The sequence below is a fragment of the Aotus nancymaae genome, unplaced genomic scaffold, assembly GCF_030222135.1.
Source record: "Aotus nancymaae isolate 86718 unplaced genomic scaffold, 86718_ANA_hifiasm-v0.15.2.pri h1tg000043l, whole genome shotgun sequence".
Classification (NCBI taxonomy): domain Eukaryota; kingdom Metazoa; phylum Chordata; class Mammalia; order Primates; family Aotidae; genus Aotus; species Aotus nancymaae.
In genome coordinates, this window is record NW_026988457.1 from 14,022,439 (window position 1) to 14,048,958 (window position 26,520).

The window sequence follows — 26,520 nt, forward strand, 5'->3', positions numbered from 1 at the left end:
CTTCTAAACCTGTATCAAACAATACAAAAGGAGGGAATCCTCCCTAACTCATTTTATAAGACCAACATCATCTGATACCAAAACCAGGCAGAGACTCAACTAAAAAAGAAAACTTCAGGCCAATATCCATGATGAACATTGACACAAAAATCTTCAATAAAATACTGGCAAACAGATTGCAACAGCACATCAAGAAGCTTATCCATCACCATCAAGTAGGCTTTATCCCGGGGATGCAAGACTGGTTCAACATATGCAAATCCATAAACGCAATCCATCACATAAATGGAACCAAAGACAAAAAACACATGACTATCTCAATAGATGCAGAGAAGGCCTTCGACAAAATACAACAGCCCTTCATGCTAAAACCTCTCAATAAACTAGGCATCGACAGAATGTATCATAAAATGATAAAAGCTATATATGACAAACCTACAGCCAATATCATACTTAACCGGCAAAAGCTGGAAGAATTCCCTTTGAAATCGGGCACTAGACAAGGATGCCCTCTCTCACGACTCCTATTCAATATAGTATTGGAAGTTCTGGCCAGAGCAATCAGGTAAGAAAAAGAAATAAAGGGTATTCAGTTAGGAAAGGAGGAAGTCAAACTGTCTCTATTTGCAGATGACAAGATCATACATCTAGAAGACCCCATCATCTCAAACTGATAAGCAACTTTAGCAAAGTCTCAGGATACAAAATAAATGTGCAGAAAGCATTCCTATATACCAAGCATTCCTATATACACGAGCATTCCTATATACTAATAACAGACAAACAGAGAGCCAAATCAAGAGCAAACTCCCATTCACAATTGCTACAGAGAGAATAAAATACCTAGGAATACAACTAACAAAGGATGTAAAGGACCTCTTCAAGGAGAACTACAAACCACTGCTCAACGAAATAAGAGAGGACACAAACAGATGGAGAAAGATTCCATGCTCATGGTTAGGAATAATTAATATCAGGAAAATGGCCATACTGCCCAAAGTAATCTATAGATTCAATGCTATCCCCATCAAGGTACCAATGACTTTCTTCACAGAACTGGAAAAAACCACTTTAAACTTCATATGGAATCACAAGAGAGCCCGCATAGCCAAGACGATCCTAAGCAAAAAGAACAAAGCTGGAGGCATCACACTGCCGGACTTCAAACTATAGTACAAGGCTACAGTAATCAAAACAGCATAGTACTGGTACCAAAACAGAGACATAGACCAATGGAACAGAACAGAGGCCCGAGAAGCAACACTACACATCTACAACCATCTGATCTTTGACAAACCTCACAAAAACAAGCAATGGGGAAAGGACTCCATGTTTACTAAATGGTGTTGGGAAAACTGGCTAGCCATGTGCAGAAAGCAGAAACTGGACCCCTACCTGTCACCTTACACTAAAATTAACTCCAGATGGATTAAAGATTTAAACATAAAACCTAACACCATAAAAACACTAGAAGAAAACATAGGCAAAAACATCCAGGACATAGGCATAGGCAAGGACTTCATGACTAAAACACCAAAAGCAATGGCAATAAAAGCCAAGATAGACAAATGGGATCTAATAAAAATTCAGAGCTTCTGTACAGCAAAAGAAACCATGATTAGAGTGAACCAGCAACCAACAGAATGGGAAAAAATTTTTGCAATCCACCCATCTAACAAAGGGCTAATATCCAGACTCTACAAAGAACTGAAACAGATATACAAGAAAAAAACAAACAACCTCATTCAAAAGTGGGTGAAGGACATGAACAGACACTTTTCAAAAGAAGACATATATGAGGCCAACAAACATATGAAAAAATGCTCATCAACACTAGTCATTAGAGAAATGCAAATCAAAACCACATTGGGATACTATCTCACGGCAGTTAGAATGGCGATCATTAAAATATCTAGAGACAACAGATGCTGGAGAGGATGTGGAGAAATAGGAACACTCTTACACAGTTGGTGAGAGTGTAAATTAGCTCAACCATTGTGGGAGACAGTGTGGTGATTTCTCAAGGACCTAGAAATAGAAATTCCATTTGACCCAGCAATCTCATTACTGTGTATATACCCAAAGAACTATAAAATCGTTCTACTATAAAGACACATGCACATGTATGTTCATTGCAGCCCTGTGTACAATAGCAAAGACCTGGAACCAACCCAAATGCCCATCAATGATAGACTGGACAAAGAAAATGTGGTACATATACACCATGGAATACTATGCAGCCATAAAAAATGATGAGTTCGTGTCCTTTGTAGGGACTTGGATGAATCTGGAAACTATCATTTCAGCAAACTGACACAAGAACAGAAAGCCAAACACCTCATGTTTTCACTCATAGGTGGGTGTTGAACAGTAAGAACAGTTGGGCTCAAGGAGAGGAGCATCACACTGTGGACAGTTGTGGGGGTAGGGGAGAGAAAGCAGGGTGTGGGGAGGGTGAGGAACGATAACATGGGGAGAAATGCCAGATATAGTACACACCTAAAGTAAAATAAAAAAAAATACACTATTAGAAAAAATTAGAATGAAGATTCATTAAATTAGGAAAACAAATAAATGAGCTTAAACGTATGTTTTTACCACAGCTGGAGTAGTGTCAATCTAACTTGGCATAGGATTGATGTCAGAGAACTCATATTCCAGAAATAAACACTAATGTCCTGAACCACTTGCTATACTGGTTATGTCCTCATATATAATTCAAGCTAAAATATTTCAGTAGAATAAAAATAGTAGGCTAGAATACACTAATACAGTAAAAACTTCAAATTGCAAGATGAATTATCACTTTCTGGCATAGAAAATTTAGAGGACTGTTAATCAGAAAGGTATTATTCAGAAAGGTACCCCCATATTCTGTATCTTCAACTTCATCATTTAAGTTTCTTAGTCCAAAAGCTTCAAATCATCCTTACCTCTGTCTCAACCCTGCATCCAACACTTCAACAAAACATGATTCTACCTTCAAACTACTACCCAAATTCAGCTACTTCTTACCAACATCACAGCTGGTCAGAAGAACAATAGACATATAATTATTTCAGGTTACTTGCTAGCAAGAAGTAGAAAATAAGAGTTTATTTAACTTAACCACTGTATATTTTTTACTATTCCCCATGAATTCTTAAATTTCAATTAAACAAACAGTACTAACATTTTCTAATACACTTTCTTTAGAATTAGGTTATTTAAACTGTGAATTATAATTAAATAAAATGAAATATAAATCACATTGGATATTGGTCTGTCAGGCTTCTATATTCCTTACAAGTCCCAATCCTGTCCCATCAGGCCATGTACTTTCTTCATAACTTTTTTTGGCTGTGAAGCACTGAAAGTGAAATTCTGCATACCAAGTTGCCTGAACAAGTATGTGGCCCCAGTCTCTCCTGGGCTTTTTTCTCATAGCCCCTCAGCAAATAACACAAACCATTACTACTCTCCTCAGAAGTCAATCTGAGCCCATTTATCACCCTGTCAAGAGGCAATCTTGCTGCCTCCTCCACTCAGAACAGAGCTTTCAGACACATACTCCTCTACCCTTTACTAGAACATAAGCCACATTAGGGCAATATTAAACTTATCTATTTGGCTCACTCCAAACTTCCAGAACCTAAAATCACACATGGGACATGGTCAATGGTCAATAATGGTTAAATTAACAAAAAAACAAAATTATTTTTCCTTTATCCTCAAAACCATTGATGTTTTAATCAATCCTTCTTATTGTTCCCACTGTTTCAGTTCTACTGTTACAGTAGAAAAGACTTCTGCTTTAACTATGAGTAGATGGGAACCCCTAGAAGTCTTTCTACATCAAATTATGGCAGCTCCATCATTCCAGTTCCTGAGTGGAAACTATGTTCTATCATTTCAAACCAAGATACAGGGTGCTCTGAAAATGTCCTTTTCCACCTCAGCTAGGCAACATTTTTCATGTATTCCACATTTTTAGTCCCTTCTGCCTATAAAAATGTTTGCCTCCCCCATTTCAAGAAACAGTATGTCTTAATTGTACCTCATCCTGAGTGATCTCTCATCTTCCGGCTTTTGTTCACCATCAAATTTGGTTGATACATATGAATATATAGTCACTGGTTCAGCTTCATCTCCAATTTAAAATGTAAGCCCATTGATTTTTGGCTTACATTTCTACCACTCTGCTAACACTGATTTTGGTAAGTCCATCAATAATATCCTATTTGCCAAATTAAATAAATTAGATTTCCTATTTCACTGTTTCCTTCTCAGTCTTTTTTGCAGGTTCTTCTTCATCTTGTTGACTGGTACACATTAAGGTACTTCAGGAGTGGATCTTTTTATTTTCTATCTACATTCACTTTTTAAACAATTTCATCACTTGCATGACTTTACAAACCATCATAACTCCTGATTTTCTCTCTCCAGTCCAGATCTCTCTCCTGAAATCTTGACTTGTATATACAACTGCCTTTTTGACATTTCCAGTTGGCTAGCTAATAGGCATCTTAAATCAAATATTTGCAATACTCAGGTCTGATATTCCCTCCACCTCCATATTCTCTATCTCCACTTCAGCATTCAAGTTTCTCAGTCCAAAAGCTTGAAATCATCCTTAACTCTGTATCAACCCTACATCCAACCCTTCAGCAAATCATAATGATTCTACCTTCAAAACATAACCCAAATCCAACTACTTCTTACCAACATCACAGCTGATCATAGCAACAATAGTGTCTCAACTGGATTATTACAACAGTCTACCAATTGTTTTTACCCTGTTTTCATTCATACCCTCCACAGTCTATTCACTACTTAGCAACCAGAATGAGCCTGTTAAAATGATCACTCATATAACACATTCCTCAAAACCCTCTACTGGTGTTCCATCTCACTTAGACTGAAAGCAGAAGTCCTTTCCATGGCTTACAGAGCCCTACATGATCTGACTGTCTTTACTTTACAATTTCTCTCCTACTCACCTCTCCTTCACTCATGCTGCCCCAATACACTGTCCTTTGCTGTTCCTACAGTTCCCAGGTATGCTTCTGCCTCAGCGTTTTCACACTGGTTATCCCTTCTCTCCGAAATACTTTCTACCCACAGGACTTCTCTCCTTCAGATCTTTGTTCAAAGGTCATCTTCTCAGTGATAGCATCCATTCCTAAACTGACAGACTATACTTACTTACTTACTTGACTGATAGAAAGTAAATAAGTATATAGTCTGTCAGTTGAGGAATGGATGCTGTCACTGAGAAGCATCCATTCCTTTAGTTGCCCTTCACTAAAAAATAAGTTCCATGAAGGTAGAAAGTTCTGTTTTGTGTACATCTCCAGCATAACAGTGCCTGGCTAATCAACTGGATGGAAGGATGGATGGAATGAATGATCTTTTTTGAGTGAATATTGCAAGTCTTCATTCAACAAGACATCTTTGCAGCATTTGAAACTGCTATTACTTTCTTCTTTAAACAGTTGCTCCCAATACTCCCTAAGAATACTCTCTGCCATTCTACTTCTATCTCTAACTACTCTTCCTCTGCCTAATTTGAAGGTTCTTTCCCCACTATCCAATCCTGAAATGTTCAGTCTGCAGACAGACTTTTCCTCTCATACTTGCACTCCTTAGGTTGTTACATCCATCCCCATGAATTCAACTAACATCCAAACATTAATGGGTTCCAAGTATTTATCTTTAATATCAAAATACCTCTAGAACCAGATCCACATTTTCAAGTCTGCTAGATAAAACCACCTGAAACACCTCAAATTCAGAAGGGTCCTAGTGCATGGAATTATTTAGCCCCCACCACAAATGTGCTCCTTTTCCCTGCTTTTTCATATTAATTAACAGCAACTCTATTCACTTGTCCAAGGTAGGATTTGATTTCTTACTTTCTCTCATAGCTCCCTCAACCCACCTCATACCTCATATTTCATCAGTTAGTAACATCTATCATCCTGCCTCTGAAACATTTCTCATATTCATTTAATTCCTATTTCACTGGCCTACTTCAGGTCATTACTTCTTTGACCAGAGCTAGCCATCATTATGCTAGACCGCCAAAAAAAAAAAAAAAAACACCATATTAAAAGAGTCATTTATTGAAATATCTGATGCTCCTCAGACATTAATATTGTATGTTCCTCAGGAACTGAAATAAGATCGCATCCACGTCTGTATCACTAGATTTCCATATGTATAACATTTGCCAAATAATGAATGCTCAATTAATGTTTGTTGAACTAAAGGAAAATACTAAATGTAAGATCCAAGTTTCTTATAAAAAAAAACTATGGCTCAGATTACATTATCAATGGGTAAGTGGCAGTATATCCTTTCTAAATCACCAAGGGAACTTACCACTGTAACCATTGTTATGATGCAGTCTTAATCAAGTAGAGATAGAGCCAAGACATGTTACTAGAAGCCTGGACGTATTTGTTACTAAACTATAAGAAAGATTCAGAGTGAAAGGGTTTTCTTTAAGACATCCTTAACTAAAAGCTAGAAGTTATTTCATGACTACAGAAACATGTTTAATTTAGAGTATGAACATTACATGATGAGCACCATCTGGGGAATGAAAGTCATTCCAGCCATTTTTATAACTTATTCAGAAAGAAGAAAGGTATTGTGAATTCTAGCTGATTACATTTCATTGACTAATAATTTTTCCTTAAAAATATAGTCTAATTAATGAATTACACTAAAATTCAAATGGATATCTAATTCAAATGCAACTACAATTAATTTATGTGATAATCTAGGAGAGAAGATAATTATCATTTATCATGGAAAAGTTGTGTGTGTGTGTGTGTGTGTGTGTGTGTGTATGTATATACATATACTGTCTTAATTTACCATTATAATACATACTTCTATTTCTTAAGTAAACATTTTTTTCAAATTCAACAATATTTTCTTAATTTTTACCTCTTCTAATTCAAAACTATTTGAGCACATATAATATTTCACCCATCTATAAATATCAGCTTAAAATAATGCTTTGAGGAAAATGTAGAAACTTGCAATAACAAACAGGCCACACAGACTTACCAGAAGAGTTCACAAAGAATTTTATCAATAAATAGACTCTTCTAGTCTTAAGAAAAGATATTTAAGATGCTAATCTGGTTGTATAAATCATTGTGTAATGATCTTACAAAAAGAACTTACTTCATTAAGATCAGACAAATGAACTTAAGCCCTCCCACTTGATAGGTTACTGAGTTAGAACTGTCCATTAACTAGCTCTTCACATAATTAAGGGGAGAAGACAGCCTACTCTTTCTCCTCTTATCTAATTAATACCAATCCCTTTTCCATTTTTAAAAAACTCTACAATCAAATTTGAAATCATTTGTTTTAATATAAACTCAATCATTTTTCTATGTTCCCCTTAATTATGGTTAAAATAAAGAACAGAAATTGAAGCAACACTAGCTACTTTCTTCAGAAAATTCAACTCTTTAAAGATATTCTATAACTTTATAATAAATTTGTATGACTAGTTTTGAAATTACAAACCAAAAACACATCAAAGTGGTTTTTTTGGAAAGATAAAGACCTTTGTTTGTAACTGATTTTTCTAGACACTGAATATCTTCTCTCGGTTTTTTCAGAAAAACTTTACATTGCTTCATTTTATCAGAATTTCCCATGAGTTTCTTCCTTCCTGAGTACATGTCCTTGTTCCCAAGGCACTGTGCATGGTGCTGAGGAACATTAAAGTTCATCTAGAGTCACAGCCTTTGCTCTTAAACACTAGATACTCTACTTCAATGACCAATGGCCAATTTAGCTAAGACGTTGATTAAATCAAAGACAAGTTCCAGTTCTCTTTTTCCCCAGCACATGGAATAAACCTTTAAGTGAACTATATTGTCAGAAGATAGTAATTTCCTGACTCCTTGAGCCTATTAATCTCCCCATTTCCAAATGGTTCTTAATATCCACCTTCCTACTCTTTCGGCTGCTGTTCCTCCTCCTCCTTCTCCTCCTACTCTTCCTTTCTCTCTCTCTCTCTTATACACACACACACACACACACGCACATGCACACACACAAACCCCTTTCTTCTCTTTCATCATTGGTTACTTCAGTGCTTCCATTCTCTGCTGTCTCTTTACTCTCTTTTGTCTCTTTATCGGCCATTATTTTCCCCTTTCTTCTTTTTGCTTTTCTTTTAGATTCTGTCCCTATACCTCTCTTCTCATTATCTATTAGGAACAGCTGTTTATTATTTTTATTTTACTGTTATTATTCTTGTCTTAACCAGTCAAAGAAAATACTGTTTCTTTGGGTTCTTTGGCTAACTGATCTGAAAAAAATCCCATTTATGTAACTAGAATCCAATGTTCCACTCTTCTAAGGTCATCTCATTATTAATAGATACATACAGGGTGTTCTGTATCCCAAAGACTCCGTAGAGTTGAGGATAAGGGAAAGAGAAATACCATTTCATATGCTTAAAGTTGTGAAATCCTGGTCTCCAGAAAATAAAGGTTCTAATAGAAAGGTACACAGTTTAGTGGTCACATTCTATTTCTTAGAAATCTGCACCTTGAACCAACCCATGTAAAAAAAACAAAACCGTCTTTCATAAGGAGAAATTAATTTTGGTGAGTCAGTAAGTCTCTGCCAAGGGTCAACACTTTAAAAATACAGTTATAAGGCATTTCAGAGTGTGACTGGCCCTTGGAAAATACCACTGTTAACTATTCAATGAGGAAATTATGCCACACATATTTTGAAAGAAAATCATGCCCCACCCATTATAAACCACTTATGACAAACTCTATAGCAATTCCCATAGTTTATTTAAAATGCTTGCTTTTCAAGTTAATAACCTTCACCCAGGTTCCTCAATGGTTAACATTTTAAAGTAGGCATTTTACACTTTAAAAGAGAATTCCCTTCTCCATATTTTTTATTCATTTATATCAGTATGGACTCATGAATTCCTATTTTATGCAATAGGCTAAAATCAATTATCATCACCATTTTTTTTAATGCTTAAATTGTCCCAGATTTCAGCCACTTCAAGCCGGGAACTCCATCATGTTGACATATCAACATCATTTGTTGAACATTTCCTTACACTCTGGCACAAAAAGATGGTCCAGGCCCATCTTGTACATTCCCTGATCTGATCCTTTAAGAGAGCACGATATTTAGAAACCAATGTCCTGGTACTTGGTGTGATCACTGCTACTAGAGCATCATAGTTTTTAGGCTCTCTCAGAAGACAGCTAGAAAATATGTGTATATATACATATATACATACTATCTCTATATCTATCTGTTCATATATATTGTTTTTAAAAAAGCCCATGTTTCTTAATGATAACTCCAATTCCAATCTAATACCCTAGAGTTTTTTCTTGCCTTCCCCCTTTCCATGGTTATAAATCCCCTATCCAACAATAAGAAGCATAGCTCTTAGTATTCTAAATATATTCATTCATTTGCTCGATCTATTTGCTTATTTGCTCAACATAACCTACCACCCCCTCTGTGCTTGCTGTCCTATTTATCACAGCTTTTTTGTTGTTGGAATGCCGATGCCTCCATGCCTAGAAAAGAAGAGAAGGGAAGGGAAGGGGAAGAAATACAGATGGGGAGAGAAAAATAGGAGAGGTGGGGAAAGGAGTGAGGGGAAGATGGGAAAAGGCAATAGAAGGGAAAATGGGAAAAGAAAGGAAAGAAAGGGAAGCAGATACTCACCTTTAAAACACCTTCCACAGCCATCTTCCCTTCATGACCTAGCAAAATACTGTATGGATAAAGCCACTGGATTGCATGTTTAATTGACATCATAGGAAAGGAATCCTATGTAGAAGCAAAAATATACACAAATAAGAAAAATTCAAAATAATCCCAGAAAACATCTGAAATGTACATATGACATTAAAATTGACTTATAAAAGTAACCAATAGGTGTCTGGTATTTTCTTTAAGTCTATAAAAGCAAATATTCATTATTTTCTCTTCTCATTCCTTGCCCTTTCCCTGGGTAGGCTTATCCACTCCCATGTTTCATCTATCTTCTATCTGTTGATGGCTCCCACATTTCTATGTCTGGTCCTGACTTTTTCTTGAGCTCTAAACCTGAACCTCAATTGTTCATTATTTGTGACTATATGAATATCCCACAGACCCCTATTTGAAACAGAATACATGTCTCTACCTTATTCATCCCAAAGTATCTGATCCCCTTTTATTCCTAATCTAAGTTAATCTCATCCATATTCATTTAGCTTCACAGTTATAACTGTAAAATTAGAAAGTGTTCATTATCCTCAAATCCTTCCCCATATTATTTGCACTGTCAATTCTGTTTACTCCACTTTAAAAGAGACTATTGAAAAGAAAGATTAGTGAAATTTCAATATGAACTATCTATTAGATGACATTATAGATTACTGTTAACATGATATGGAGTGTGATAATGTTGTTCTGGTTATGTAGAAGAATGTCCTGTAGAAGTTACATACTGATATGGTTTGGCTGTGTCCCCACCCAAATCTCATCTTGAATTATAGCTCCAATAATCCCCATGTGTTGTGAGAGGGACCTGGTAGGAGATAACTGAATCACAGGGGTGGTTAACCTCCATGCTGTTCTCATGATAGTGAGTTCTCATGAGATCTGATGGCTTTATAAGGGGCTTTTCCCCTCCTTCACTCTGTACTTTTCTCTCCTGCCACCAAGTGAAGAAGGATGTGTTCATTTCCCTTTCTACCGTGATTGTAAATTTCCTGAGGCCTCCCAAGCCTTGTAGAACTGTGAGTCAATTAAACCTCTTTCCTTTATAAATTACTCAGTCTCAGGTATTTCTTCTTAGCAATGTGAGGACAGACTAATACACATACTGAAGTACTGACTGCAATTTACTTCCAAATGGTTCATGGAAAAAAAAAAAAAGAAGAAAGCACATGCAAACAAATGTGGCAATATATTAATAATGGGTGATTGTAGGTGAAAGGATTATGAATGTTTTACTATTTTTCAACTTTTTTTTTACATTTGAGAATTTTCAAAATAAGATGTTCTAAGCAAAAACAAAAAGATTTTATAAAAGTATAAGATTTGATAAACCGGAGGAGAAATTCTGTTCTGGATATATAGAGCAATGTCAGTAATACCTAGCTCCCTGACTCACAAGAAACATACACATATACATATATACGTTAAAGTTTAAAAATAAGTCCCTTGCCTAAGATAGTAACCCCACTATCTTGGATGGTGCCCTCCTCCATAGGGTCTCACTGAGTATTACAAAAGCTTCCTAGTCATTCCCCAACTGCTAACAAAGATGTCTTCCTCCAACATAAGTCTGGTCACCTCATACCCACCTACTTAATAATGTCTGATAAGCTACTTTTTCCACTTCATAAAATCCAGGAATCTTCATTCATCATGCAAAACATTTTAAATAGTGTTCTAACTTCTCCCACTACCACACACATTCGCTTTAGGGATACAACTTATTCTCATTCTCCAAAGATACTAGGCCCTTTTGTGATTGAACACATTTGCCAGGCTTTGACTTCTTGCCTGGAAGGCCTTTCTATCACTCCAGGCATGACTGCCATGCCCTTTATGAAACTGTAGTGGACAATGTATATACTCTACCAGATCCCCTCAGGTCTTTTTGTATTCACTCTGTGTGCCTCCTAGCTTTCTCTTCCCAAAAGCCAACTGCTGTAGGTCTTTTTAAGAAGACTGTCCTTGGGCTCTTGGAGCCACACCTGCACACATGCTGGGAGAGCAGTTAGTGTCTGGGAATTTGTGTTCCCTCAGACAACCATGACACAGTGACTGATGGGACCTAGAGCAGTGTGAAAACCCCAGCTCCCCTAACTCAGGTAGAGACAGCCCTAAGGCCTAACTCACACTACAGCGCACCTCTTACTTGATCAGGCTAAAGCCTCCCTTCCCTTTGTAGGACTTTTACTGAGATTGCATGTCTACCTCCTACTCCAAAGCTGAAAGCTCTTTAGGGGCTCAGAACATGTCCTTGGTCTCTGTACAGTTTACTACACTATACAACAAATTAATCTCAGGCCTTACATAATTTATAGAAGAATAATGCAAAGCAAACTGGAAGTTATTAATCCCTAATGATTAACTTTCAAATTTTCTAACACATTTGGGTATGCCAGTCATTAATTTATTTTATACATACCAAGATTTGAACTGCAGCTGCTAAACTATCTAAAGGAAAATCTGGAAGTCCGAGAGTAGAAGATTCTTGCGAACACAGAGTTGTGGCAAAGGACAAGAGTTGAGAAACTCTAGGGGAAAAATGATACTAAATTTTAATAGTTTTAAAATATAAAATGTATAAGTCTGTTAAATATAAAATATAAGAGCCAATTTAATTAATCTAAAAAGATGATCCCTAATATTAATTCTTAAGGAACAACGGCTCTATATCCTACTTAAAACTCAGAAGCTGATTAGATGCAGATATATTCCTAAATCCATCACGATATTTGAGGTTTTTCAATACCTGGTCCAAATCCACCCTGCCAGCCTCATCTCTCACATTGCATCATCCCAAACCTAAACTCTAGCCTCCAAGAGCTTTTTTTGTGTATGTGGCCCTAAGAACAAGGCATAAACTCTCACATTCCATACTTTAATAAAAAAAAATTGTTCTGTTTGAATTCCTTGATTCCATTCTCTGGAAAAAATTACTCATTACTTAGGACCCATTTCAAACACCAATGCTTTTGTTAAGCCCTTATAAAGTCTCAACTAATACCTCCAATATTTTGAAATTATGGCACTTACTATGCCATGTTAACTAAAGCTATTCACATATCTTTTAACTCTATTCGATTTTGAGTTTCTTGCCAAAGATATCTTATAAATTTTATCACCAAACCTCCTAATACTAAAAAATTCTTATAAGATTCTAGTTGTTGAATGAATGAATCAATCAATCAATCAATCGATCAATCAATCAATGAACAGGCAAAACAAGTTCAATGTTCAGTGTCCAGATATTTATAAAAGTATACTTACTTCTCAGCAGAAACATTGGCTCCAATTGAATATAACAACTTAAGTTGGTCCTAAAGTAATATAGAAACATATTAAATTAATTAACAAGAAATATAACAGATTAAATGCAAACATTTTATAGACAAAATCCAACCTTTTAATTAAGTAAACACTAAATATTTAATAGCAAAAAATCATTTCATTTTCTAAAAGAAAAGCCAGCCTTTTAAAAAGAAGCCTTCAGATAACGCCATAATAAGTTTTCTTCCTAGTTTGCAGAGATTTTCTTTAGTCTTTTTTCTCATATCTTTCCATGACCTACTGAGGAGGACATTTAAAAATGCAGTAACATTTTTATAGAATTAAATTTCTTGTTACAAATAGAAAAACTGTTTAAGAAATAAATTATCCTTGTCATACTTACCTTGAAGGGTAAATAATAAATATCCCTGGCTTGAAATCGAGAACGAAGAGGAGGGTCTAATGGATTTCCAGAATACCTTGGCACTGGCAAGCCCAAGGCAATCACTCGGAAATTTTCACTAACTCGGACAATTTTCCAAGAATCCAGCTCTTTTTTGGTATGATCCTATAAGAGATCCAGAAGCTATAGCATAAATGATACAGATCACAACTGAAAGGTTGGCTAAGTCAAAGAGCTTAGGACTTGACTGTTGAGAAAACTGTATTTGAGAACACTCCCAAAACCAAACTGTCAACGAAGGCAGCACAGTGTAATCAATTCAGGATGTCAGGGCACGCTCACAACATGAAGACCAGGGTGTTTGAACGGAAGCAGTTAACACACAAGTAATAAAGGACACTTGGGTCAGATCTCCAACCCTTAGTCAGTAATATAGAGGAAAAGAGTCAAGGGGTAAGGAAAATACATGACTAGAGGTTGTAAGAAAGGTAGTCCCTGAGGGGCAGATCACATGCAGAGATGTGATTACCTGTGGACCTTAAATAATTATGTTTATGGATATTTCTAGCAAGGCATATTACTAGTAATAACTAACATGTTTTGGAAATTTGCTATGTGGTGAGCACATTCCATGGATTTTTCTCATTTAACTTTGACCAGAATCCAATAAACAATCTCCTTTTTATATGAATGAATGATCCTGACCTCAGGTGATCTGCCCACCTCGGCCTCCCAAAGTGCTGGGGTTACAGGTGTGAGCCACCACGCCTGGTCACTAAATGTCTTTTGACTCACATAGCCTGAATTCCTATTCAAAGTAATATGTTCAGTAACTGCACAGAACTCTACTATAAGAATAACGAATATATCAAACTTTTTGTTGTGAAGTAACTCCTATACTTAAAAAAAAAAGATTCCATATTCTGAGTACCTTTTTTCCAAATTATTTACTAAAAATGGTGAAAACTAATATAATCGCTAGTGGCAAGTAGTTACTTTGTAATTAGAAAGCATCTAAAGAGAAAATGTTCTACATAATATCCACCTTTTAAAAATAAATTTAAAAAGCTTTTATTTTGGTAAATTTACAATATGAATAAATGAATTCAACTTTTTCTACTTGATTAAATCCTTGATTATCTCCTTCTGATTAAATTAGAGCGAGATGCTCCCTGAATAGATCAAGAGGAAAATGACTATACTTCACAAGAAAGTATCATCTAGAAACTCCCACAAACAGTAAAGAAACAGATTGCCTCTGGCCCTGCCAGCCATGCAGCATTAGTTCAATCAGACCCTCTGGTGTCAACATTCATTATTTAGGGCCTAGTGTGTTCTGGGCTTGTATTAGCACCCTGGGAGCAAGATCAAGAAGTATGAGACACAGATCCTGCTCCTGATCAATTTGCAACCAACTTGGGGTAGTAAGATTAGCACATATGTATCTCTACAGAACAGGTATGAGAGAGACTCTGGGTCCTAGAATGTAAGCAGAGCAGTCAGTCACAGAAGGCTAGGTCAGCCACAGAGAGATTCAGCATGGTACAGCTTGAGCTGGATGAACAAGGGCTAAGTGTTTTCTTGTCATTTGTGGCATTATATAACCCTATCTCCCAAGCCTTTGAAGAGTCCCCACATTCCCCAGTTGTTGCCCTCTTTATATGCATATTTATCACAGCATTTAATCATTCTATGGCACTTACTCATTCATTTGACAAATAGTTATTGAGCACCTACCATGTGTCAGGCATTGTTCCAGGAACTTGAGATAATATCAGTGACAAAAATCCCTGCCCTTATGAAACTTTTATTCTAGTAGAGAGAAGCAGACAACAAAGGGCACTGTATTGCATGGTAAAAACTTTGAATTTTACTCAAGAAGCTATCAGGGTTAGAGCATACAAATGCCCCCAAATGGATGCATTGTTAAGGCCATCACTGACTGCTGTGTTGAGAACAGTGTCAGGGAACAAGAATGGAAGCAGGGACTGCAGTTAGGAGGTTCCTACAGCAACCCCAGCATGTAATGCTGGTGGCTTGGGTCATCAGAACAGGATAACCTTTAAATATTTTATTCATTTCTGTCAATACTTACAGGACCTTCAGCTTCCTGAAGCTAAGAACTAGACTTCCTTCAGCTTTGTATCCCTAGTGACTAGCACTATCTAGAAGTCATTAGCTTTTTAGTAAATAATTGTTAAGAGAAAAAAAAAGAAGGGGGGGGAAGGGATATGGGAAAAAAGGAAGAAAGAGAAGAAGAAAAAATAGGAAAAAAATGAGAAAAAGAATTGTTATTAGATTGTCCAAAAAAAGACAGTAAAAATCTGGGAGATCTTTTGACAAGGTCTACAAACAGAAGAGCCTTGTCAAACTGTAAACTCATGACTTTCGCAATTTACCTAAGATAAGGGCCATCTGAACATCTGTCCTAGTTCCAATAGGACCATGTCTTATACAACAAAATGGCACTGCCCACAGCTTGACAGCAAAGACAAAGCAGCGGGATTTTTCTTCTCTTACTTGGAGAAGTTTGTCATAACGCTCAGCAGACATCAGGAAGCGTCCATCTTCAAGCTGCATCTCTCTGTTTTCCAGCAAGTTGTTCAAAACAGGCAAAACATTCCTCTCTGCCTTTTCCAAACCTTCCAGAATGAGAGTTCTGCCTTCTGTGGCTGCGCGAACTGCACACTATTTCCAAGAAACATGAAAGAAAAATGAGAATACTGAAGTTGCAGAGCCTGGCCTAATATTACTTGTAATCCAAATTTAAATTGCAGTTCTTGTTATAGGGACCAGGAATCAATAAAGCTGAGCTCCAGATCTTGTTTTGCTTTTTCTGCCTATATGATCTTAGGAAAGTGATTTTACCTCTTTGGGCCCATTATTCATTTGTAAAATAAAGAAAATGAAAACAAGGATTTCTGAAGTTCCTTTCAGCATTGACATTTTAGATTATATACCCAACAACAACAACAACAAAACTAACAGCTATCTATGAACAGGGAACATAATTAAACAAGAAGACAGATTCCACAACTGGAAAAGAAAAATGAAGATAGCAATCTGTCCTACCTATCCCACAAGCATCTGGTGAGGATCAAAACAGCTAGGTAAGAAGGCTTGGAGACTCTAACATTTGTAAACATGAGTCATCATCAAAATAAATTCAGGTTTAGTTGATGTTCAATGCTGACAACATTACACCTCAGATCCCTTGTACAACACTAAAAATATTCTATGATCTCCAAACCTGCTTCTCTTCTTTATTTTCTATCTGGGGTGTGAGCACCATTAACCCATGCCAGAACTCTTGATATTTCTTGAACTCAACCCTTTCTAGCCCTTCCCTAGTTCAGGCTCTCCTTACCTCTCACATCTCCTCCCAGTGGTCCAAGCTCCTTAATTTGGCATATTAGCCTGTCACAATGAAGCATTCACCTACCTCTCCAACACCATCTTCTGACATTAGTTGCCTTGCATGTGGTATTTCTGTGACAATAAACTGGTTATCTCCTGCTACACATACACATACCATACTGCTTTACCAGAAAAATCTCTGTGTCTTTACTTATACTGACTCCTTGCTTAAAATTTAATTTTCCCTATAGTAATTACCCCCAAAAAAATCTAAATGTTTGATGAGGGGAAAACATTATCTCTATTTTTTTAAGACTTAATATCCAAATAAATTTCTGGAGTAGCAATGTACTGATTTTCCAAGTATAGAAAAGAAAACAGGCATTACTTAATCAAGCTTGCATATCGTCCTCTTTTAATAAACTATTGAATTTTGCACTGTATAGTATAGCTTAGTTTATTTCAAGTGTCTACGTAATGTTGTAAAATGATAAACTTTATGAAAGCCATATTAGACTCAAGATAATTATCCATTTTAATAAGATTAATTCACGAATAATCCTTCAAATATATCATTATTGCAATATTTTAATTCTCTTCTACCAAAGTAGCCACCTTGTTCTAGAAGATATATATATAAAAAAAATGCATGGGTAGAAGTGACTTAGTAGTTCCTAAAGAACAGAAAAATAAGAATCTCATTTTTGCTAGCTGTATAAAGGACAAAGCCATAGAAGTAGCTTCTGGGATATTAAAAGTCAAAATACAACTACTTCTTATAAAAATTCATGTTTCAGTTAAGGTTTCAATTAAGCTTTTGTTCACAAAAATATATTTACTTCAAGAAAGCATAGCTTAGAACGAAAAAAACTAATTGTTATCATAACCTATGGTAATATTATATTTAAAAATCTAAAATTTTTAGCAATCTTTCTTCTAAGACAAACTAAATACTGTATTTGACTTCTTTAAAGCTCTATAGGGATAAAAACATGCATTCTTTAAGGTAAAACTAGAAATGTACAGATCAAAATGTAATGGTTCACCACCTACGGGTCACAAAAAACAAAGTCTTGACAACATAGGACAACAACCAACACTGCAGCTCCGCTCTCATTCACCTCAGGTGGGGGGATTGTGGTCTGCTGTGCGCTAGATCTTTTCAAAGGAATTCAGAATAAGCTATGTAGAGAAATCAAAAACAGAAGCCAAATACACAAAGTTTTCTTTTCATCTACTCTAATGGCAGTGCTATGACCACAAAACTGAGAAAGTAGGGATAGATGGAAAAAGATAATACCATTTAATGATCTCTTGAAAATCTGGTCAATGCTGCACATTTTCTCCACAGTCAAATGCATACAGGTATATGTACAGAGCAGAGACCTCAATTTAAGAATCTCTACTAATAAAGAATGATAGAAATAGAGAATCATTGAATTGACAAACACCATAGTAATAACTTGTAGGAAAGAATCCAAAGTGGATGGTAAAATTAGTGGGTAAGTGTATGATGAGAAACAGGATATTTTTATACACTCAAAGTATCTCCTCACAAAATATCTTAAAATGACAAAAGTGAAAAATAACACAACACTGGAGAAACCTAGCAGACACCACCTTAATTAACCAAGTGATCAAAGTTAACGTGACCAGTAATGAGCTATATCAATTTCACATACCAGACTTCTAATACAATACCCTGAGATGGGCGCATCACTTATTCTTGCCAAAAACACATCATATCAATCAAATCATAAGGAAACATCAGACAATCCTAAATTGAGCAACATTTTACAAAATAATTGGCCATGAAGAGGAAAAGAGAGATGGCTGCTGCAGGGACTTGGTTGGGGACAGTGTGAGAGACAGCAGTTCTATTTTTTTTAATGATTCAAAAACTTGGGCATGTTTAAATGATGATGAAGAGGAGCTAGTGAGAAGTACAGAAAAGAGAATGTATAATTATTGAAATAAAACTAAAAAAGTTGCTACTAGATGTTAGAGACAGTTTGGTCTATTTACTGATTGGGAACATGGTAGGCACTACAGGTTTATAACTGATACGTATCAGGCGCTTCCAAGTAAATTATTTAATTTAACCCTATGACAGTCCTCTGAGGTACACAGTATTTTACCCAATTTATTGGAAGAGAGGTTATATAATTTGAAAATGGCATGGCTAAAATCTTAGCGTGTCCTTAAATTAAGTGAGAGAAAATGAGTAGATGAAGAACTAAAAAAAGTCACTAAAAAATCACAATTAGAGGTTATTAGTAATCTCAGAAAGTCTGATTTTACTAGGCATAGGAATTTGCTATGTATCTATGTAGAGAAATGAAATAAAAAACACACAAAACATTTCTACACACAAAACATACTCAATTCAACAGAGTATATATGGTCATACAGCAGTGCAATCTACCTCAAAGTCTTCTAGAGGGAACTACAATCACATTTCCCCAAATCAACATTGTTTTTCAAATCATCTTTAACCCAGTCAAATCTCTAGAACCAAGCAGCAATGAAACTAACCACCTGCCTAAAAATATCTGAAAAGAGAAAAGGTTCTTTAGTCTTTTAAATCAACCTAACCCATTAATTGTACTATTATCCTCATGTGACTTAATTAAGAACTGTGATATTTCCTGTTTGCTAAACTGTTTTCAAGATATAACAAACTTTAGTTTAAACCTCTCATTTGTGTTACTGGAAAATTTACTGGGTTTTAAAAATCTTACTTACAAAAACATTTACCAAAGCTGTTTCTTTCTCCTAAAAAATCTTAATGTAAGAGAAACCAATTAGGCAAAGATCCAGTTTCTGACAGTGGCTTTTAAATGCTCTAACTTTCCCTTAATAATCCATTAGGCAAATTGCCAGGAAAAGCAATTAGGGGAAACTTTAATTTAGGAATAGAAGGAAACATGACTAGATAGGCAAACCAATAAAACAGAATTTAAGAAGGTATGCTAGCCTCTCTAGAAATTTAATGTATGAACAAGAAACTCTTGTAAATAAAAGTAAACAGTGAGAGAGATTTGATATAACCCTCTTGCACTGTTGGAAAAAAATTTTTTTGCTATCATTACATGTATTACCTTTTATATATAAGGAAACTAGTTAATAAAAATCATTAAACATTTAAAAATATATAAAAAGTTCACTTCAAATCAGTAGAAATTAGGATTTTGGAAAAGAAATCTAAATGAATTTTAAAATGTAATGATAAAAGTAAAACCATATAATTACTGGATAATCATATAAGTTACTTTTGAAAATAATCTTGAATTGAGGAAAATCTTTCTAATAACTCAAAGGCAGATATTGTTAAGGAAAAGTTTAATAGATATGACTACATTCAAATTTGTTATACAGCAAAAAATATCTCAAACTGAAAGACTGAAAACTTGGAAGATATGTTTGTAACATATACAATAAAGACCACATAAATATCTTTACCATAAATTGAAGTTTTATAGATTAAGAAAATTAATAACACCCCTATAAAATGCAAATTAGCACCATAAAAATATATATTCAACTTCACTGGTTAATAGAGAGCTAAAGGTAAAACATGGTATTTTTAGACTTTCAAATTGGCAAAAATTTTAAAAACTGATTATATCCACTGTCAGTAAGGTTAAGATGAAACTAGAACTCTCATACATGGTTAGTCTGAGTGCAAAAAAGCTTATGGAGAATAATTTAGAAAGATATATAAAAAAAGTAAATGGCTATGTTGATTAACCCAGAAATCCTACTTCAATAAATTTATCTAAAGGAAATAAAACACAGTCATCAAAACACTGTTTTATAATTACAAATGAACCAAAAAAACCCAAAGGTCGATCTGTGGAGGACTGGCAAAAAATTGTGGTAAATCAATATGGTTGACTTCTATACAGATATTAAAAATAATGATATAGCTCCATCTTTACCTGTTAAAAGGTCCAAATATGTTGTTTACTCAAAAGCTATAATTTCCTCTCCAGGACTAAGGGGAAAAGGAAAGAGAGTAAGAGGACTATCCCATTTCTTGCCTGATTTCTGAAACCCAAATAAAATATGAGGTTGTTCTTAAGAGCACTGTTGTAAAAAGTACTTAATTCATGGGACGAGTTGAGGAAGACAATAACAATGTTCTAGAGATGGGACATTTGCTCCTCCCATTAGTTCTATGACAATCTAGATTAATCTGTGATGAGGCATAAGGAGAGGCTACCACAAATTCACAATGTTTAACTTCCGCTGAACCCTCCCTACTATTTAAACATTATTTCCCTTACTTCTTGTAAAAGTTACTGCCAAGCCAACCTTCCAATGTCTTCCTTCACCTCTTTCAAATGACCCAGCCCAGTACTTTACTATGATGACGAAAGTCACATGAATTGAGATTTTACAACTCTCCTCCACTTCATTTCATAGTCCCTCTGTGTCTGCATCTTTCTACTCTACTATGACTTCTATCTTTGACAAAATATCACTCCTCCCACACCTCCAAGACTAGACCTTTCTACTTTGAGCTTAGCAGCATCCCCTCCCACATCCTCCAAAACCTTCCATCAACCGTATTTCTTACGTGGATTTCCAAATCACTTCTCTTCCACAAATATCTTCATACTTTCAGAAAATCTATAGTCCCCTGATGCCGCTTAATATTCTCTTTATCCTTTCCTTATCTTCAAGCCTCTTCAAAAAAAAAAAAAAAATGCACATACTCACTGCCTCTAACAAACTTCCATTGTTCTTCTTTTACCAAAACTACTCATTCAAAGGCACCAATTGAACTGCCCAAAATTATGGCTTTTGTTTGATCTTCATGTTTTTCTTTTCTTCAAGCCTCTTCCCTTGATCCTCTCTTGTATTTTATCCTCTATTAACATTATCATGCTGGTTTTCCCCTATCCATCCTTAGCCCTTCCTCTGCCTCCTGTCCTCTAAAATGTGAGCACTTCTCAAGGTGCTTTCCTTAACCTTTTTCCATCTTCTTTTCTCACTTGTTACTTCATTGGCAAAGATCTAACCTATTCTCACAAATCCTCATTCTTTTATCGAGTACCCATTATACGGCAGGGGCTGTTATATGCTATATTAAGTAAAACAACGGCAAAACTTTTTTATTTTGTTGATTTCATTATTGTTGAGGAACATATTGTGTGGACTAACCTGTCTCTGGGCTCCATAGGCATCTCTATAATGCGTCTTTAATCTCTCCACATAGATGTTTAAATTCAACATGCTTAATGAAATCAAACTCAGCAACTTCTTCTCTAAACCAAGTCCTCTTCCTCATGTCTATTTCAATTAAAGTTTCATTCATTCTCTCCACAACCTAGGGTTTATTACCTTTTTTTCTTTTTCTGAGACAGAGTCTGGCTGTATCCCCCAACTGGGAGTACAGTGGCATGATATCGGCTCACTGTAACCTCCACTCCCAGGTTCAAGCAATTCTCCCACCTCAGCCTCCCTAGTAGCTGGGATTATAGATATGACCATCATGCCTGGCTAATTTTTCTATTTTTAGTAGAGATGGGGTTTCACCATGTTGGCCAGGCTGGTCTTGAACTCCTGACCTCATGTGATCTGCCCACCTCAGCCTCCCAAAGGGTTTATTACTTCTGATTTCCTCACACAGTATGTGTAACCTCTAAATATGTTACGCATCCAACACCAACTTTCCATTTCCACTGCTACCACCACCACTGAGAGCCTTCATTAACTCCCTGCTTTTTTACCAAAAGAGCTAATTGAGCCAGGCACCACTAATCAGTATTTCTAGTCTTCAGTTGTCCTCAAAGCAATGGTATTTTGCTGGCATGAAAAGAGAGCCTGAAGCCATTTGTAAAGTCTCTTTGAGCAGTAAGTTTCATGATTGTTTGACTTACTTCAACTTTATTAAGAATATTTTTTAAATCAAAATGAAAAACGTGACTTTGAGAGTAAAGCCAGCACCAGAATATATCCTCCCCTGGAGCCCAATAGCCCCTGATCTCCACATCCCTGGGGCTTTGTCAACATCCAACCACATCCACTCAGAGGTAACATTGCAACACCAGATGGACCCAGGAGTGCAGCCATGACCCCAGCACCTGAGCCCACACAGAGCCCTACACCCTGGGAAACAGGCAATCTCACACAGCAAGGAGCTGCCCCAGGACAAACAGAGCCAACACATGTGCTAGCCACCCACCCCAGGCCTGCTGCCACCACCAGTAACTCCACTAGCTCCAGCAGTGGGAAGAAATTCTTCCAAACTCATTCTATGAGGCCAGCATTATCCTGATACCAAAACTGGACAAGAGCACAACCAATAAAGAAAATGACAGACTGATATCCCAGATCAATAAAGATGCAAAAATTCTCAACAAAACACTAGCAAACCAAATCCAACAGTACATCAAAAATATAACACACCACAATCAGGTGGGATTTATCCCAGAGAGGCAAGGATGATTCAAAATCACAAATCAATAAATCTGATACATTACATCAACAGACTAAAGGACAAAAACCATAAACCATATGATCATCTCAATAGATGCAGAAAAAGCATTTGAAAAAGCACAGGCAAGAAAGGGAAAAATAGATAAATGGGGCGATATCAAACGAAAGGCTTCTGCACAGAAAAGGAAACAATCATCTGCAGGGTAAAGAGAAAACCTGCAGGATGGGAGAAAATATTTTCAAGTGAATCATTCAACAACAAATGGATAAAGAGACAAATATTCAGAATACACAAGGAACTCATACAACCCAATGGCAAAAGAAAAAAAGAAAAGATTTTAAAATGTGCAAAGGATCTGAATAGACATTTCTCAAAAGAAGGCATACAAATGGCCAGTAAGTAAATGCTCAACATCACTAAGCACCAGGGAAATTCAATGAGAACCACAATGAGACCTCTCTCACCCCAGTTAGAATGCAAATTGTGAAAAGACAAAAAGTAACAGACGTTGATCAGGATGTGAATAAAAAAGAAGTCTTACACACTATTGATGAAAATGTAGACTAGCCATTATAAAAAATGTTACGGAGTTTACTCAAAAGTTTAGAAGTGGAACTGTCATGACTCAGCAATATATGGATTGAACACATGCATTAAAATATCACTCTATATCCTGTGAAAATGTACTATTGTCAACTAAAAAGAAAAATTAACAAATGAAAAATGTTCCCAAACTTTTTTCTAATTCAATATAATTTATTTATTAATTTTACACACTATCTAAATGGCAACAAGAATGGATGTTTTACAGTACAAGTGAATCCAAAGGCAAGAATATTATAAGGGATTGCAAATGTGTAACAGAGGTATAATTTTTAGAAAACAAATTAAAAGATAAAAATGAATCGCCCAAGATTTTAAAATTTTCTCCCTATTTGTCCTTTGGTTACATAGTTGTAGACCCAGAACTATATGAAAATTAAACTTTAAAAATATAAATAAGAATACTAGCCAAAAGAAGAAAATCTTGAGAAGATGCTCTTTGGTAACAAAATCTGAAACACTCAATTTTCAGAACTAAAACTAGTTAGTTACTATTTCAGTATCACTTTGCTGCCTGATTCTTCCTTAAAATAGCCTATAAGATCATTAAAATAGTTAATCAGTACTATCAAAAAGTACTATCAAACTTTATAAATACAATCTGATTACATTTATAAAGTTTAAAAATAAGCAACTGAATAGAACAAATTGCAAGTCCATTAAGTAATATAGCAACAATGTACTCTGCCATACATAAATCTCAGACTCAATTAGAGAAAAAAAAGTAAATGTTACAAGTTTTCTGCCCAACAGAGGCCCAAGCATCTTAACCTCCTTCTATCAATACCCTCTTTCCCTCATTTACATAGCATGTTAAGTGTGGAGGTACAGCCTTGAAGTATTCTTGTTCTCTCATACCTAGGTTTCATCTCCCCAGTGGATTCTTAGGTCTACAATGGATGAGAACCCTGTCTTTTATGGCATACTGGTACAAAAGTGCTCACAGCAGGCTATTAGCATTTATGGAATAAACATGCTACCACTCAGTTAGAAGGTGCTGTTATGTAAGGTTAGGAAGAATTTTTGTAGGACTTATGATAGTTATCTATGCCTACACTTGTTATGAAAACAGAATAGAACAAGTTTATCAGCATGAGAGATTTAGGCTAGCTAGTTGGAAGATTTTCTGTACAGGTTGTAATATGAAATAATTTAGTATAAATTTTTTTGAAATCCTGTTTAAAAAAGAGCAATACTTTTTTTTTAAATGTGGAATGACTAGTTCTGATAATTCCTCAAAGTAGAAAGAAATTAGACCAACTGTAAGGATCTCCTCTTGTCCTTCAAGCTACAGAACTTCCAGAGACCTAATTTTCTCAAATAGAATTCAGAAAAAAATACAGCAAGATCCTTCTGGCCCAGTCATCTCATATCACAGCTTTAACCACTCAACACATGAACATGAAAGATTTCAAGATAAAAGTAGGTATGTGACCTAAAATCAAAAAGTGTCTAGGTCCCTGTTCTAGATTTGCTTCTGATTTGATATAAGACCTTAGGCAAACAATTAATCTGGATGTCTGTGTCCTCATTTACTAAATAAGAATATCCTCAAGGGGTATTATAGAGTGTAATGATTTAAGAGTCAGAGCAGTACTGGAAAAAAGTTTTAAGTAATTTAACCTACTAAAATGTAAACTTTTATTATTAATAATATAGTCATTATTGAGTCCAGAAAGCTTCAGATTTACTCAAGATAGCTACAGTGTAAAAGTACTAAAGAAGCTAAAGAAAAAAGTTTTAAATTACATTTCAAGTTCTTCATTTTAATATATCAGAATAGAATCAGACTGATTTTTGGTTGCTCTACCATTTCCTTATTATGGGTGGCTTAGATTAGTCACTGAGCCTCCATTTCTCTCTAAAACTAGGGTGATTTTGGTGCTTATTTCATAGAATGTATAGAAGATTAAATCAGATAACTTCAGGCACACAGTAAACTTTAAAAAACAATTAGTTGCTGTTACTGTTATTAATACTATTATTGTCACTGTTATCATGAACATCGTCACTTTTTTTTTTTTTTTTTTTACAGAGTCTCACTTTGTTACCTAGGCTGGATAAACTGTAAAATATATATCATCTAAAAATATGCTTTTTAGAATGGCCAAAGGACTGTATCATTTCAGAAAGTTTCACCTAAATAATTTACTATAATTGTTCAACAAATAAATCTTTAGATAATCAATAAATTTAGTTTCCTAAAACAACTCAATTTCCAAAAAGCTAAAGTTTTAAGCTCTCCTTAAAATAATAAACACATTTAAAAATCCACTTTCTCTTCTTACTATTGCAAGTTATAAAATTGATTTTAAATATATAGTTTTAAATCCATACTCCACCAAACAAAGCCAGTTTTTTCACCATCATTTAAATATATCCTATCTCCTCCCTCTACTTAGGCAGTTGTTTCAACTTCTAATCCCTTTACCCAGGTCCTCACTATTCCAACTCAAATCCCATCCCTCACTCTTACCTTCTTTGAGTCTAGAAAAGCAGGCAAATATCTTTAAAACCTTGTCAATTGGGGGTGGTGTGGGACTTACAACACCCTTATGTGTATCATGAGAGCAGAAATGCAAGCAATCAAAAGCTGTATGCTTAAAAAAAATCCTGAATTTAAAATTTCAATTATCTGTATTAACTGCATATTCCAGATTTACTGTTTAGT

General features: G+C 35.4%; 1 protein-coding gene across 1 annotated transcript in view; it reads right to left on the reverse strand.

Moving 5' to 3' along the window:
* VWA8 (von Willebrand factor A domain containing 8) overlaps window positions 1-26,520 on the reverse strand; it is a 421,567-nt gene that overhangs the window by 339,567 nt on the left and 55,480 nt on the right. Inside the window, exons 5-9 of the mRNA XM_012476777.2 lie at window positions 15,962-16,129; window positions 13,442-13,606; window positions 13,039-13,088; window positions 12,194-12,302; window positions 9,730-9,834 (exon numbers count right to left, since the gene is read on the reverse strand). Of these exons, the coding sequence (XP_012332200.2) occupies window positions 9,730-9,834; window positions 12,194-12,302; window positions 13,039-13,088; window positions 13,442-13,606; window positions 15,962-16,129 (597 nt within the window). The remainder of the gene's footprint in view (window positions 1-9,729; window positions 9,835-12,193; window positions 12,303-13,038; window positions 13,089-13,441; window positions 13,607-15,961; window positions 16,130-26,520) is intronic.